The sequence below is a fragment of the Quercus suber genome, unplaced genomic scaffold (genome assembly GCF_002906115.3).
Source record: "Quercus suber isolate HL8 unplaced genomic scaffold, Cork oak 2.0 scaffold_174, whole genome shotgun sequence".
Lineage (NCBI taxonomy): Eukaryota > Viridiplantae > Streptophyta > Magnoliopsida > Fagales > Fagaceae > Quercus > Quercus suber.
Window position 1 is genome coordinate 1030589 of NW_027069634.1, and position 15681 is coordinate 1046269.

At 35.1% G+C, this 15681-nt stretch overlaps 1 protein-coding gene across 3 annotated transcripts; it reads left to right on the forward strand.

The window, feature by feature from the left end:
- The first annotated feature begins 738 nt into the window (after positions 1–738).
- LOC112017494 (pre-mRNA splicing factor SR-like 1) lies at positions 739–13666 on the forward strand. Of its 3 annotated transcripts, none has more exons than XM_024049957.2 (5): positions 739–994; positions 1389–1801; positions 3319–3409; positions 9582–9653; positions 12414–12525. In XM_024049957.2, the coding sequence occupies exons 2-4, from the start codon at positions 1514–1516 to the stop codon at positions 9635–9637; spliced, it is 435 nt and encodes a 144-aa protein (XP_023905725.1). In that variant the 5' UTR covers positions 739–994; positions 1389–1513; the 3' UTR covers positions 9638–9653; positions 12414–12525. The 3 variants fall into 3 exon arrangements, with proteins under 3 accessions (XP_023905725.1, XP_023905718.1, XP_065634234.1); XM_024049950.2 differs by having other exon boundaries at positions 747–994; positions 3319–3399; positions 12414–13666; XM_065778162.1 differs by lacking the exons at positions 739–994; positions 1389–1801 and having other exon boundaries at positions 12414–13666.
- The last annotated feature ends 2015 nt before the right edge of the window (positions 13667–15681 follow it).

Consider the following 15681-nt stretch of genomic DNA (forward strand, 5'->3'; position numbering starts at 1 on the left):
GTTTAAATTTCAAATTTTCATAGTCTTAAATTATGTGTAAAAGAATAAGTTTATGAATCGAATAATAATTAACATCGGATTTGGAGGAGATCGAAGGTGTATTGCCACCCTTAGAGGCCCAAGCCAAAGCTGTGGAGGAGGCTGTGGACTTCGTTTGGGATGTTGGCATAAGAGATGTTTATTTTGAATGTGATTGAAAATTGATTGTAGATGCTGTGCTTGGTGTTTGTAGTCCTCAAGTGTCCATTTATAACATCATCACATGCATTTGTAAAAAATTACAAGCATTCAAGACTTCGCAGATCTCACATGTTAAGTGAACAGGGAACCGGCTAGCTCACATCTTGGCTTAGCATGCCAAGAGTATTAAGAATTATGTAATTTTGATAGAGGAAAATCCAACTTTTATTTAGTCTACTTTAGCTCAAAATGTATTGAATTTATCTTTTTCTTAATAAAGTTGTTATCTTTTCATTAAAAAAAAATCGGATTTAAACGAAATTTAACATACATGTTAAGAGTATAAATAACATGCAATCCAATTATTAAATTTTTAAAATATATAATAATTATAATTTTTTTAGCGAGAATTTGAAAAATTTCTCAAAAACTAGTTTAGTCCTTTACAAATATATAGTTTAATTTGTTTTTATTTTTATTTTTTGGACCTCTAATAAAAAAAAAAAAAGTGGTGCGGGATTGGTCCGGTCCGGTTTAAGATGTGGAGCGGTAAGGACGATAACTGTGAACCAAATATTACCAACTGTTGTGTTCTGTTTTGTTGTGTCAATCCCTTTTATCTATCGCGTTGAATGCCAAAAAGACCCCAACTCAGCTGCCTGCGCCATTGTTAACTTTTTAGGGTTTGAGGTTTGTTACTCACATAATATTATTGTTATCGCATTCTTCAACTTCGCCTTCGTAATTCGCCATCGCACCAGATTAGCGACCCAAAACAAAGCTCTAACTCTCACCACCGCCCATATTCAAATTGGTGAGTATTCAAAACCCCCAATCTTTACTTCCTCTCTTTCTTTCTTTTACAGCTTCCAAGCTCAATTGTAAAAATTAGGGTTTTTTTTTTTCGATCTCTCTGTTTCTTTCTGATTTTCTAGGGTTTTCAATGTTACCTCTTTCCCTATTTTCCAAATAGTCATCTTTGTTTTTGTGTGTGTGTGTTGTGTTGGATTTCTTGATACTGAAAATTAGAGTTCGTATTTTAAATTCTCATTAGTTGGGTTTTCTTTGTTTTACAAACTGAATAAGAATGCACAAGATTGATTTTTTTTTTTTTTTTTTTTTTTTTTTAAATTGAAAAATAAAGTTCAGACATAGTATTTGATTCTTAGCAGCCTCTTTGGCCTGAAAGTTTTTCGTTGTTGTTGCAGGAATGTCATGGTGGTGACGCTTCGATTTTGTGTTTTTTGCTGAGAATTATAATACATTGGTTTCATTTTCTGAAAGCGTGGGCGGAAATAAATATATAGAGATAAATATATTTGATTACCCCACAATGGAGATTCAGACTTGTGGCAAATCGATTGATTCTTTGCTAGAAAAAGTGCTTTGTATGAACATTCTTTCTTCTGATTACTTCAAAGAGCTATACCGATTAAAGACATACCATGAGGTGATAGATGAAATTTACAATCAAGTTGATCACGTGGAGCCTTGGATGACGGGAAACTGTCGTGGTCCTTCAACAGCTTTCTGTCTTCTTTACAAGTTTTTTACTATGAAACTCACCGTCAAACAAATGCACGGCCTCTTAAAGCACACGGATTCTCCTTACATTAGATGCGTAAGTGGATCCTTTTCCCTATTTATGTTTTTGAATTAGATTAGTTGAACTTATTTGTATGCCTATATGTGCATTTTATACATGCGAGTTTGGAATGTCATTGAGAATATTGGTATAACTATCTAGCTAGACAAATATGTTTTCACGATCCTTATTTGTCATGATCATATTTTTTATGATCAACTTATGCTCATCTTGCTCCTCTGTGGTTGCTATTATTGTTGCAAAGCATTGCTTTGGCAGTTCTTGAGGTTGGACTTTTGGTGAATCATCAGGCTGAGTTTCTCTCTTTAAGGCAATACCTTGAGGTATTGAACCAATACCCAATTGCTGTGGCAGCAAGTTGGTAGGGCCATATTCATCATGTTTTGACGGGATAATGGGTGCAATGCTTGCCAAATGAGGGTGGGGAGGAACTTGGGTCTAACTTAGAATATCTAAGTTCTTGATAAGTTGCTATTCTATCAGGATATTTAGCCAAAATAGCAAATTTCAGCTTATCCTTAGTTGTTTTGCTTTGTTTTTATTTTTTTATTTTATTTTTATAAGTAATAAAATATTATTGATATAAAAAAAGGGTCACCCAAGATCAAAAAATCAATCACATAAATTACATAAATCTATTGAATCAACAATATAAAATAAAGAGTGAATCAGCCTAGCTGACAACCAATCCAATAGGGTTCTAAAAAAGAATAACCTAAGATCAGGGATAGTTCTTTCTGTAAAGCTCCCATTATTTCTTTCCCTCCAAAGGCACCACATCAAACAACAGCCATTCATATATCACCATTCCAATGGTGGCCAAATCGACCTTGCTAGCAAACTAACAACTCAACAACAGACCTCGGCATCACCCAGCACACTCCAAAGTCCAAACAAAACCAATACCATGGACTACAAATCATTGGCAAAGTTTCTTTATAGTGGATAAGTCTTTGAGCTTTGATTCCAATGAATTCCCCTTCACACACAGTTGGTTCAAAGTTTTCTTTGTTCCTTCGTAGTCTTGAGAATAAACTATAAATTGGGGCTCTAATTTTGCATTAGTAATTTAGTCACCATTGTCTTGGATGAGAAATTTTGTTGAGCAGTTGGCAGAAAAAGATTTCAACAAATCATTTGTGGTAGGATTTTGGCTCTGATTCCAAATTGACATAGGACAAATTGGGGAATTTCTCTGTGTGTGGTTGTGGCAGGTTTAGAGTTGGGAGGATTTGTGGAAATATGATTTAGAGTTGTTGAAGAAATAAAGTCTTTTATGGTGTTTAGGGGTGGTATTAACAGTACTATCAACAATACCACAAGAAAGAGAAGAAGAAAAGTGAGAAGAGAATGTTCATACCTGACCTATAAAATTACAGAACTTTTACTCCAATTGGACTTCACACATGGACCCCATAGAATAAATTCTTGAATAGGCGATTGGATTCTATATTGGTTGCAGATTGGATATGTTATATATTGCTTGTCCTGTTCAGGGATATCTAGGATTGATATGTCAAATGTTGGTGCAGATTGGATTCCTCTACTTGAGATATGCTGCAGATCCAAAGACTTTGTGGAATTGGTTTGAACCATATGTTAAAGACGAAGAGGTACTGAAAGGTGTTCAGCTGCTTTTATCTAAATGGCATCTGGTATTTTATATTTCATTATAATTTGAAGAAGTATTGTAATTCCTAAATTATAATGAATTTATTGAATGTTTGCTTTCTTCTTTTATGATTACATATGCCTTTACCCTCAAAATTTAGACTTTGATGATTTTTTCGTCCTAAACCTCGATATTGTTGGCTCAAGTATACTTGTCAAATACCCAAAAAAAAAAAAAAATTTGTTGACTTGAGTATTACCAAAAAAAAAAAAAACAATTCTTGTGCGTTAGATTTGTATCTTGCATAGAGTATCTTGTTTCCCATTTTCAAAACTTTTGTTACTTTCTTGTGTCGTATTGTTGCAGTAAGTTGAGTTTTATTAACCTTTGACATGAGAAATTTTTTGTAGATATGATGATAACACTTGAAATTGCAGATTTGGAGACATGAAATAGTTTTCTTGATACAGATATCTTCTTCTAGCTTTAGTTCATGGGAAACAACTATATTGTAATGAATTTGAGAAGAAAAGGAAAAAAAAAAAAGATATATAGTTAAAGCATGATAAGTGGGCAAGGGAGTCAAGCCCCAATGGCAAGGAAGCTAGTATTATTAGTTACCTTTAGCATAAATGCTTAGCTTGAGACATTTTGTTAGCATCATAACTATAAATGCTTTTGTTTAATGGGTGGAGGAATTGGTGTGATAAGCATAGGAGTCTTATACTCTTATTTGGATTGCAGTCCTCCTTTGCTTAATGTGAATATTATGGAGAGACTGAAATAATTGTACTTTTAGTCATGTGAAGCTCTCTATCATTGAGCTGAAATCAATGTTTGTAAGGTCGTTGTTTGAGTGGTCCTGTAGGTTTGGTCACATTGATGCATGTTCTGTTGTAGGGTTCATTGATTTTTTCTCTTTTCAAATATAATTACTGAATAATTGTAATTTTTTAGGTGAGTCATTTGTACATGAGGTTCTCTTCATTTCAATAAAAAATTTTATTATTATTTTTTTAAATCTAATCTTTCATCCATGTCTTAGTTTTGCATATGACTATGTTAAAGTGTCCATCTTGGCTACCTTGTTGTATAGGGCAGGTACATGCATTAATTTTTAGATTAGTCTCATTTCCAAATTCAGGAATAAAGGCATTTATCCAATTTATCGATATGGTTAGATTTTCTGCTACATATGTTCCTGGCTAGAATGAAGCTATGTATTCTAATGCGCCTTTGAAGGAGATTAAGAAGTTTTAGAACTTGGATTTTTAAGATTCATTTCATGTTCAATTTTCTATGCTCTCTCTCTCTCTCTCTCTCTCTCGGGACTGTCATAGATTCTACTGTCTTGTATGCTTGAGTGGCATTCCCTTGACATCTTGTATATTAATCTCTTTTGCTTATATATTAATGAAAACTTTTGGAACAACTTATGTGCTTATGTAGTATTGCCCAGTGTTGTGAAAGGGGCACTTGAAGCAAGAAGCACCAGAAGAAAAACACTTCTTACCCCTAAAGAATGCTTATTTAGTATTGCCCAGTGTTGTGAAAGGTGCAGTAAAAGCAAGCACCACCAGAAGAAAAACATGTCTTACCCTAAAAGCAAAGTGCATGTAAATAAGCATATAAAGCAAAAAAAATAAGCACTCTTTTGCGAAGTGCTAAGTGCTAAAAAGCTTGCCTTTTGATTTTCTATTAGAAAATCACTTCAATGAAAAATAACCATTGGACCTGAAACTAACTGAAATTTATAGCTGATTAGCTATATCAACTATATCTTATGGTCTACTACACTACAAGCATGGTTTCCCATAAATATCTAAATCTGTGATAAAGTCTAGACGAAGATGTCCAAAGTTCAAGAAACAAATAGCAACGTGATGCTTAAAAGTTAAAACAAAAACTATATGAAACCAAAAGGGACATACTGTTAAATGAAAGCAACATGCTATTGATTCATTTTTTAACTGTTCAGTAGTTCAGCAGCTACTGAATATTGTACTAAGCTACTAAATATTGTACTTATGTGTAACAGTTAAATTCTAAGTTAGGTATGTGCTTCCACTTCACGCTTTGTGCTGAGGTTCTAGAAAGCTTTTTTAGCTCAAGTTGCTTAGTGCTTTTAATACTTTCTTTTCCCCTACTGGTAAGTTACATCTGCACCTGGAAGGTCTTGAAACCACAATCTCACCCTCCACCTCGCTCTTACAAATGGAGGTGTGACTTGAGTTACAGCTCATTGGGGAAATTTTTGGTAGAAGCAGGCTTAGCCCTTTTAACATTGGTCCCGTCAATGAAGAAATCTAAGCAATACAACACTTCATATGCCCATAGTGTCATCTGTTTGGTCAGAGAAGGGTTGCAGATTGTGTTTGTGTTTGTGTTTTTTTTTTTTTTTTTTGATAGGTTCTTTTTATGTTATAGTAACATGGTTTGTCACGTAATGAAGTTGCCAGGGCAGAAACCTTTTTTTTTTTTTTTTTTTTTGCCTTAAAACTTTACTTTAGCCAGTTGAAAGTTCACTTTGCTAATGAGATATAATTGTGTTGAAGTTATTTATTAAATAAAAATGTTCTCATCTGTTTCTTTCAAGAAACAAATCTGTGTTGCACATCGTATGGGTTATTGCTGGGTAATTGCCTTTGTGCTATTTTACAGTGGTTTAACATAAATTAGCTACATTGGAAGGCCATCAGAGTTGAATTCTCTCCTTTTTCATCAATTGCTTTTAGAAACACAAATTTTCAAGCTTTCATCGTCTTTTCCTCTCACATTCAAATGCTGCTCCGTAAGACTTCTTTAGGACTTATATCTTACTAAGGAGGAATTGAGGGAGGCAAGATTTTAGGATTGGTGGAGATGGCTTACCTTAACATTTGAGGGAAAAAAATTGTAGGTGTTGGCTGTATAGTTTTGTTTGCCATTGAAGTGACAATACTTTCGACTGTTTCTTTACCTCTTAATGACAAATTCCATGAAGAATATACATTCTCTTGATTTGTTTCCTGGAGTCAATTAGAAAGTATAGATTTGGAATTGGTCATGACACTAACCTTGCATATGACATCTATCCAACACGAAACTAAAAGGTTCTGGTTGACCTTAATTTTGTTTGCATTTTTAGATCGTTGCTTTTAGCTCTCAACTCAACTGACTTTATTCAGTCCAATTACAGGTGTTTTGTTGCCACATATTGATGCAAGGGGCACAGTCAATTTTATTTCAGAATTTATTTTTCCAGATTTCATTTTTGAATTTTGAACTAGATTTCTTTTTAAAAATTGAATTTGGCTTTAATCATTTACTCCTGCATTGCCTGATAGCCAGAGAATTGTGGAGTATGGTGTTTACACTTTTTGGGATATTTTGGGTTATGCCCAAGATCTCCTAGCTAGCTGGTCTGGCAAATTTAGGAAACATAAAAATGGGGTGCTTTGGAATGTGATTCCCCACTGTTTGATGTGGGGTATTTGGAGGGAAAGGAATGCCAGGACATTTGAAGAAACTGAAATATTGATCCAAGACTTGAAGATGTCTTTCTTCCAGATTTTGATTAGATGGACAAATGCATTGGGTGTTTTCTTTTTTACTTCTCTGTCTGATTTGCTTGATAGATGTAGTCTTAATACTTCTTAGTTCTGTTTGTTCCCTTGGTTTCCTTAGTACATGCCCTTTGTGCTTTGGCTTTTTTGTATTTGTTTTTCTATCGAAGTTTATTACTTACATAAAAAAAAAAAATAAAGAATAAAAAATAAAAAAAAAAGAAGAAGAAGAAAAGAATTTGGCTTTAATGTTGTTGAGGGTTTTATGGGATTTAATTGTGCTTTAGTGTAATAATTGAAGCCTATAAAAAGAGGCTCTAGAAATGGTTTGAGGTAGTGCAATTTGAACAAAATTTTTCTGATTGGAGATGTTTCTCTAAGCTTGGTGGTTATTCCAAGCTACTGTAGGTGGTGAAGCCTAAGGTTTCCAGGCAAATTCTAGGAGGTGAAGCCTAAGTTTTGTCCTGTTCTTTCTTGTTTTTCCTTTCTATCCTATTGATGAAGGGCCGTTAAGAAAGTTCAGCACTATACTAGGTTTCTTGATGAATTCTTGAATAAGGAGTGATGTTTAAGAGTTTAGGTTAGAAGAGAAAGAATGTTGATGGCTGTTTGGGGCTGAAACATGGGATAAATAGAAAATAACATAAATAAACACTAGGCAATCACACCTAGGTCTTCCTAAGCATCACACCTAGGGTTCCTTGGCATCACACCTCAGAGAAGTTTGCATCACACGAACAAAGTTTAAAATACGCTGCTGAATTTTATTTATCAATCAAAATATTCTTCCATAACATGACCACAAAAGAGCCTTTATATAGAGGCTATAGTTATCCTTTTCCTAGCAGGACTTGGACTCTAAATAACTTATTCCTAGAATGAATAGGAATACTAATAATAATAAAAAATAAAAGACTTAATAATATATAAACATAAAATAAGAGTCATGGGCCTTTGGTATGGTCAAGGATAGCCCATTCTGGATTTCTAGAAATTACCAAATTGCCTTTATTCTGATAGAACTTAATTAAAACTGATCCAGCAGCTTCTCAACCTAAAAGATTTAATACTAATAACTAAAATGACCTATCAAAGGTGCTAAGAGGGTCCGACATCAAAACTAGACCACAATTCTTGAATCTTGGCATATTTTATCTTCTTTTTCCTTGAGCTCTTTCTTGTCCTCATCACCTATATTGCAATTTGTTGTGCATTGCATATTTAACAATTATCTCCCATAACTTGGCTGTTCTGCTCAGGCATAGAAAGCTGGAAAGAACATACATGTAAAATCTAGACAACAGCAGAGCCTTTTAACTCTTTATCTACCAATTTCTGAACTTTGGCTGTTCTTGCTTTGTCTTCTTTTCTTCTTCTAATTCAGACTAGGAAGATTCAAGCACAATCCTGGTCTGGAAGGTTCTCACAGAGTTTTTCACTATGAAGACCTAAATCAGTTACAACTCACTTAATCTGATTGTTTTCTGTGATTCTCCCTGTCTTCTCTAAATCTGTTATTGTTTTTATGCTTGATGGTGGAGAAAAGAGCAGCATCATAGCATTCTAAATTCCAAGAGTTATGTTGTCTACCATTGAATTAGGCAGGCTTAGGGGGTGTTTGGTTTGTGTTTTTAAACAACTATTTTCAGTTTTTAAACAGCATTTTACGCATTTCAACGCACTTTTTCACCCACACGTATTTCCACAAATGTTTTCAAACAATAATTTTCAGTTTTTAAACACATGTACCAAACGAGCCCTTAGGATTTGAGTTGTAGGGTAACTACTAAGAAGGCTAGTTTGATAATTCTGGAGAATCTGGTCCAGAGGTCTGTGGACCAAATGACATCTTCTTTCTGCATTAATAAAGGGTTCAGGATGGGGTCATGGGTTTACTCCCTGACTTATATTCACTTATTAAAAAAAGAATTATGGAGGATTTGGGATATGATAATAATGCTATAAATTACCAAACAAAATCTAGAAATTCACTTTTCTCCCTTTGCTTTCCCCAATCTACACTGGCTAGAACAATATGGGGTCAATTTTCCCACCAAAAATAAAACTCTGGTAGTAGGGACCTGTGGTAGGATCTATTAGTGAGCCTCACATTGACTTGCAATCTTTGAGAAGGCTATCTGCATCATTGTCTTGAATTTCTCCTTCAAGTTTCTTGTGGTTGGGAACTGCAACAATATGAGTTTTAGATACTAAGTGTATAGTATTTTAGAGAAGCTTATATTCTTTAATATGTTATTTGGCTAGAAATTTAAAAATTAAAAGACCAAAACAAGGTTAAATGAATGTTTTTATTCAAGATGATAATGTTCTGTTTATAGATCAGAGAATAATTAAAGGATGTTCTGGCTCCTATGCTGGACTAGTTTGAGTACAACTTAAAATGATACCTCTTCTAATATGCTCAATTAGTGCTCTATGCTTCTGCTATTTTATCTTTAGTCTGCAAGTGCTAATTGTTCTTATCCAGTTATAATATTTTTCCCCACTTTCACCATATCTATCTATTAGTGCTGGTCTTGTGAAACTGTTAAAACCACTTACTCAAATTTTAGTCATTTTTCTTAAAATTTTTGTTACACTTTTTCATTGATTTTAGAATCATGATATTGTACTTCAGGAATTCTCTCCTGGATCAAATGGACGAATGACCACAATGGGTGTATATGTTCGTGATTTGCTTCTTGGACAGGTTAGTTGTCGTAAACTTTTGGTATTCTTAATATTTCAAATATACATGAGCCAGCTACAGTATTTTCTTATTTACTCCCCCAACCCCCCCTGCACGCGCGCGAGTGGTTTTGAAAATCAGTTAATAATATTCAATGTTCATAAATAATAAAGTGCACACCACAATACTTGAAGTGAGCTCGAACTTCTGTGTTCAGTTTTTAGAGTTTAGTAAGATAGAGATAACTAAATGAATATGTTTTTTGCCATTACTTGACAAAAATATGGAGTCTGGTAACCACTTGATAGAATAAGCTTTAAATGTTAATACTAATAACTAGATTAATTTAGTAGAGTATAATTGAAGAGAAGAGAGCAAGACAGAAAGAGTAATACTAATAACTGGTTAATCTTTAAATCTGCTACCCCCTTCCCTTTTCTTTATTGGGTTTTAACCCAGCTGTCTGAAAACCATACTTTGTCCTTCTGTTATGTCAAAGCATGAAATGCTTTATGTCTTGTCATCTGCTATTTAGTGTAACATGGCCCGGGGAGGAGGAGAATTTTGTCTGCTTGACCCCAGAATTTTATCTTATAAGATGGTCTCATGAGACTTCCTTCCCACTACATGTTTGGGTCCCACATATTATGAGAGAGAAGTCTCATGAGATACCTTCTCCTTGAAAAAGTATGAGGGAGTTTACTTTTAAGTCTCATACCAAAGAGAAAAGCAATTATATTGTTTTGCTACCAATGTGCCCTGACACAAATCACACTTACTCCTCTCACAAGAATGAGTTAAGGTTGTACATTGTGAACTCATTGGGTGCATGTGTAACTTGCTCACCAGCCACCCATTCTTGTGAGAGGAGAAGTGCCATTTAAGCTGGAGCTCAATGTCTAAAGAAAAAAGAAAAGAAATCATATTGCGTTCTTGTGATACTTACAAAATAAGGTTGCAAGATGAAATGCAATGAATATCGTATTTTCTTTGATGTTTTTCTCTTGTTAGTTCTTACAAAACCTCTGGACGGAATCACAGCTTGTCTTCATATCTGTGGGTCATAAGGTTTTAGGGGCGCCTTCTACTTCTAATAGGCCATTAACTAAATCAGATGTAAATCCATTGGAAAATAAAAAATACACATGTTGGGAATGCATATAAATAAGCATACATGGCTGACATTTTGTCCAATCGTCAATCTGTTGTAGTGAATTTAGGTTTTGTCTCAAGTTTTCAAATTCATTTATCAGCAACATTATATTTGTTCTCTCCCGAAAAAATCAATTAGTTAACAAAACAGATACAGACTTTATCTTAGATTTTCTTTTGAGAGAAAGTTGGTATAAGCCAATCTTTTTCATTGTACAACTTCTTAGAACCCCACTTTTTTCTAGATACGGCTTTTCCAAACAGTCCATGTTCAAAGAGTTACAAAAATAAGCTGTACAGCACTGAGACTTTTTATCAAATTATGCCTTGCTTTGATGACTTGCACACAATGTTGTCAACTTTCTTGCTTGGATTGTTGTCATTAGGTTGCAAAACAGAAATCTTTTTGATCACACAATAGATGGTGTAGAGGGCAGTAGGTTCAGAACCTGCTCCACATATCTTATGTGAAGCAGAACTGCTTGTACGCATAGGTTGTCATCGAAATGGTCATATTTGGTTAATTATTCCCCATTGCTTAATGTGTTGTCTTCGGAGGGAGAGAAACAGTAGGTGTTTTGAAGATAATGAGAGATCCATACCAGACCTTAAGTTATTTTTCTTTAGAACTTTATTGGATTGGTTGGCTGCTATGCGAAACCAATCATTCTTTTCTTTTCTTGATTTCCTTGATTCATGTAATTTTTATACTTGATTGTTGACCCCTTGTACACTCCCTGTGCACTAAAATGTTCCTTTTTTGATATCAGTAAATCTTATTACCTATCAAAAACTGCTTGTACACATAAACCTAGGAAGCACAGGAAAAAGCTCAAAGCTTACAGTGAAGTGTCCTGTGAATATATATATATATATATAATTGTTATTCTGGAAATGTTCAAGACATGGCTGGGACACTGTCACGACAAGGTCCCAAGATGGTGAAAGAAATTGAAAAGAAAGAAGAAAAAGAGTGGGATTTTTTACAACCTCGCACAATTTGAGCTGTTGATAAGGTGTTTAGGGTTGTTAACAACTACACCTCGCTTACTCTAGAACACCAAAGGTGAAGAAAATCTAACATTCACATCAAAAGACCAAAAACTCACAAATCTGGGTAGGAAAATTAACTTCTGACTGATGTCTATTATAAAGAGAGTTCAAATAAAACTTAAATTTCAGAATATGTAATTCACACCCCTCAAAACTCTCTGTATTCCTCCATCTCTGAATACACGACCTACAATGGCTGGGGACCATGTCTTGTGAAGGGAAGGTTACTAGTTCGAATATTCCCTTCCCCAGGCCCTTAGGCAAAAACTCACTCAAAAAAAGAAAAAAAGAAAAAATTTAGTATGAGAAATAGCACTGCTACCATTTCATACTGTGGTATTTATTCTGAAAACTCACTTAAGAAAGGAAAAAAAAAAAAAAAAAAACTTCTGTCTGAGAAATATCCCTGTTATCATTTCATTCTGTGGTATTTATTCTGCACTAGTTGTAATTACCGTATTTCAGTCTTTAAATACCTTCTTCTGGAGAAGGTGCACCTTAATAGGTGATTTAACATGCTACATTTATCTACTTCAATTTATTGTGGTTCAGTTAATTAACACTCTGCTCTTGCAGTACTACTTTGATACCCTTTTTCCCCGCATCCCTGTTCCTGTATTGCGCCAGATTGTGGCTAATCTAGAGAAGTTGAAGCTTCCCAGTAAACATTCTGGTGTGACAGGGGAAACCACCCGTCATGGATCCGATGATACTGCTCGTCGGCCACCCTCTGTGAAAGCTGCACTTTCTGTCTCTTTTGGTCAGCGTGCTCCTCATCGTGCTTCTACAAGGGACTCGTCGCCTGTTCGTCGAACCATACAGCCACCCTCTTATGATAGAGCCAGCAGCGATGATCCGCGAAAATCTCCCCGGAGTCGTCGTAGCCAGAGCCGTGATTATTCTGATAGAGAGCATTCAGATAGGGATCGGGATAGGGATAGGGAAAGAGAAAGGGACCGAGATAGGGATCGAGAAAGAGAACGGGACCGGGACCGGGATCGAGAAAGGGATAGGGACCATGATCGGGATCGAGAGAGATACAGGGATAGGGGCAGAGAGAGGGATAGAGTCAGGGATAGGGATAGGGACAGAGAGCGGAGTTATGATTATGATCGGAGGTCCAAATATGCAGAAAAAGAAAGCAGGAGGGACTATGAGAGGAGCAGCCGCGATGGTAGTAGGCATTATCATAGTAGGAGTAGAAGTAGGAGCAGAAGTAGAAGTCGGAGCTTGCAAGCTGGCATTGTAAACGATGATCGGCATTCGAGTCCACAAAGAGATGGGATCAAGGAGAAGACATCTGTGTCTAATAATCTGGCAAAACTTAAGGATCTCTATGGTGATTTAGGCAATGATAAAGGAGATGCTAGCATGGAAAGGATTCCTAGGAGGGATAATAGTGGTGAAGAAGTTATTAGACTTGGTGGTTCTTCTTGGAAATAGTGCTAAGTGGTTCTCATGCAATTCCTGTGTCAGATGTGTCATTGAAGTCTTTAAGCAGGATAGCTCGTGTTTGGATCAAGAAGCAAACATCTTAATCACATGATCCTTTTTGTTCTTTCTCTCTCTGCCTCTCTCTACGTAGATTGATGGATACTATCCATACTGGCTCATCTATTGCCCATGTGCTGTTGCCGGGCTGCCTGTATATTAGATGTTATTCTGAACTTTTTTTTCTTGGTTGGGTATTTTGTTACCTTCTATTTAATGCATTGTTATTGGATAATTGTTTCAGAGACATCTGTGGAACATGTAATATTATATCTAACACTGATTAAATGTTGAAGAATACTTTTAACTGAATATGGTTTATTTTAGTTTGCTCAAAATCTGAGTCTTATGCTTTGGTACTAAGCATGCCTGAGGCTGCTCATAAAATGCCTAAAAATCAACCAGCGGTGTACAATAGAACTGTTGTAAAAGTATTACCAATTCGGAAACCTATTTCAAGCTTGAACTGGAATACGGATGTCGGTTCAATGCAGCTTTGTAACTTCTAGTTTTGAGCTTGTTCTAGGGAACTTGGTTCTCCCTCTCTCTGGACTAGCCTCTTCTATTTTTTTGGAAGGAAAAGTAGCGCAGTAATTTTACAGTAGCATTGGAGGCTAAATTAGCTAAGGTTGATGCTTCCCCTCTGACCACCACAGGAACCACTATCACAAAAATATGCATATCATTAGCCCCTAATTGCCAAATATCCTTTAGTACCCTGTACCTTTATTAAAAAAATTTAAAAAAAAAAAAAAAATCCTCTAGTACCAATGAAGCTTGCTGTGGATAGTGTACTCAGTAGCATGTAACTATTAATCTCTTTTAAAAATTGTGTAACTCAATTGATGCGTCTGAATTTTTTTGATGGAGATGTTTATGATTCAATTCTTTATTCCCCCAATTATCGAATTATTGAAGAAAAAAAAAATTAGAACTTTTAATCTCTTTGGAAGTGATTTGTTTTGTTTAGAGTTTAGGCTGTGTTTGCTCAATTTTCTTTCTCTTGTGAATCTGTTTGTTTCCCAAGAAAATAGCATTTTTCAAATTGCTGGCCCAATCCTCAATGATATTGAGTCTGATGGTGGGGATATGGACACCAATTGCGTTTTGGAATTTGATGAGCGAGGAATTTGAAAATTTTGGGATAATTTGGGATTGGATTATTGGAATTTTGTGCAGAAATTGACAATTTTTGTAAGATCCGGTTTGGGGTTATTGCAATTGTTTTGTACAAAATTTGTGTATTGTTTGGTAAATTTATTTTTAGATTTTCAAGTTTTGATCTAAAAGAAAATTTAATAGTTTTTAATATGAAAAAAGAAGAAGACTTTTTTAAAGGGATGGATTGGATGGATGGACTAATGATGATAATAGATGAGAATTTAAGGGACTAAAATTAACTTTTTTTGGGTAAAAAAAAAAAAAAAGACAAATGATAATTTTTTTTTTGATAATTGACCAAACTTAAATGGTAAAATTTGCATTTTTCCTAGAGAAGGTGCAGAAGCCAAAGGAGATACTGCACAGGCGCAGGAGATATGTAGAGGAAGATGATGTGGTGGGCTTCAGTCATGACACTGAGGCATTGGTGAAGCAGTTTATTGAAGGGAGTTTGCGACGTAATGTTGTCTCAATCATTGGCATGGGTGGCTTAGGTAAGACCACTCTTGCTAGGAAGATCTACAACAACAATGATGTCAATAATTACTTTGATTTCCGTGGGTGGGCTTATGTCTCTCAAGAATATAGAGTCAAAGACTTGTTGCTTGAAATTTTGAAGGGCGTGACACCACTGTTGAAACTGAAAAAATTTATCTTGAAAGCTGAATTGAAAGAGGAACTACTCCAGGGTTTGGAAGCGAAGTATAGCTCGAATAAAGATAAATTGAAAGGGACACTTATTGAAGACTTGAAAGGTATCAAGGAAATGAATGATGATGAATTCAAAAAGGCTTTGTTTGAGTTCTTGGAAAACATACAAGACCAGAGTTTGAAAATTTTGCTGTTAGATTTCGTGGAAGAAATTTACAAGAGGAATGGTGAAGGATGGGAAGATATGAATGATGATGAATTTGAAAGTGTGTTGTTCAAATGCTTGAAAGACAAGAGGTATTTTCTTATCATGGACGACATCTGGAAAGCTGAACTATGGAATGAGGTAAGTACTGATGACTTGAATAGAAGTAAAATATTGATCACTAGTCGAATAAAAGAAGTAGCATTACATTTTAGTAGTGTCCCATATGAGCTTCCATTTCTTAAAGAAGATAAAAGTTGGGAACTCTTCATAAGAAGGTGTTCAGGGGAGGTCCATGTCCTCTGGAACTTGAAACTCTAGGAAGACATATTGTGG

Coding starts and splice junctions, on each gene's coding strand:
- LOC112017494 (XM_024049950.2), top strand. CDS start 1,514: ATGGAGATTCAGACTTGTGGCAAATCGATTGATTCTTTGCTAGAAAAA. Junction 1,802..3,318: donor ATTCTCCTTACATTAGATGC/GTAAGTGGATCC, acceptor ATGTTGGTGCAG/ATTGGATTCCTCTACTTGAG. Junction 9,654..12,413: donor GTGATTTGCTTCTTGGACAG/GTTAGTTGTCGT, acceptor CTGCTCTTGCAG/TACTACTTTGATACCCTTTT.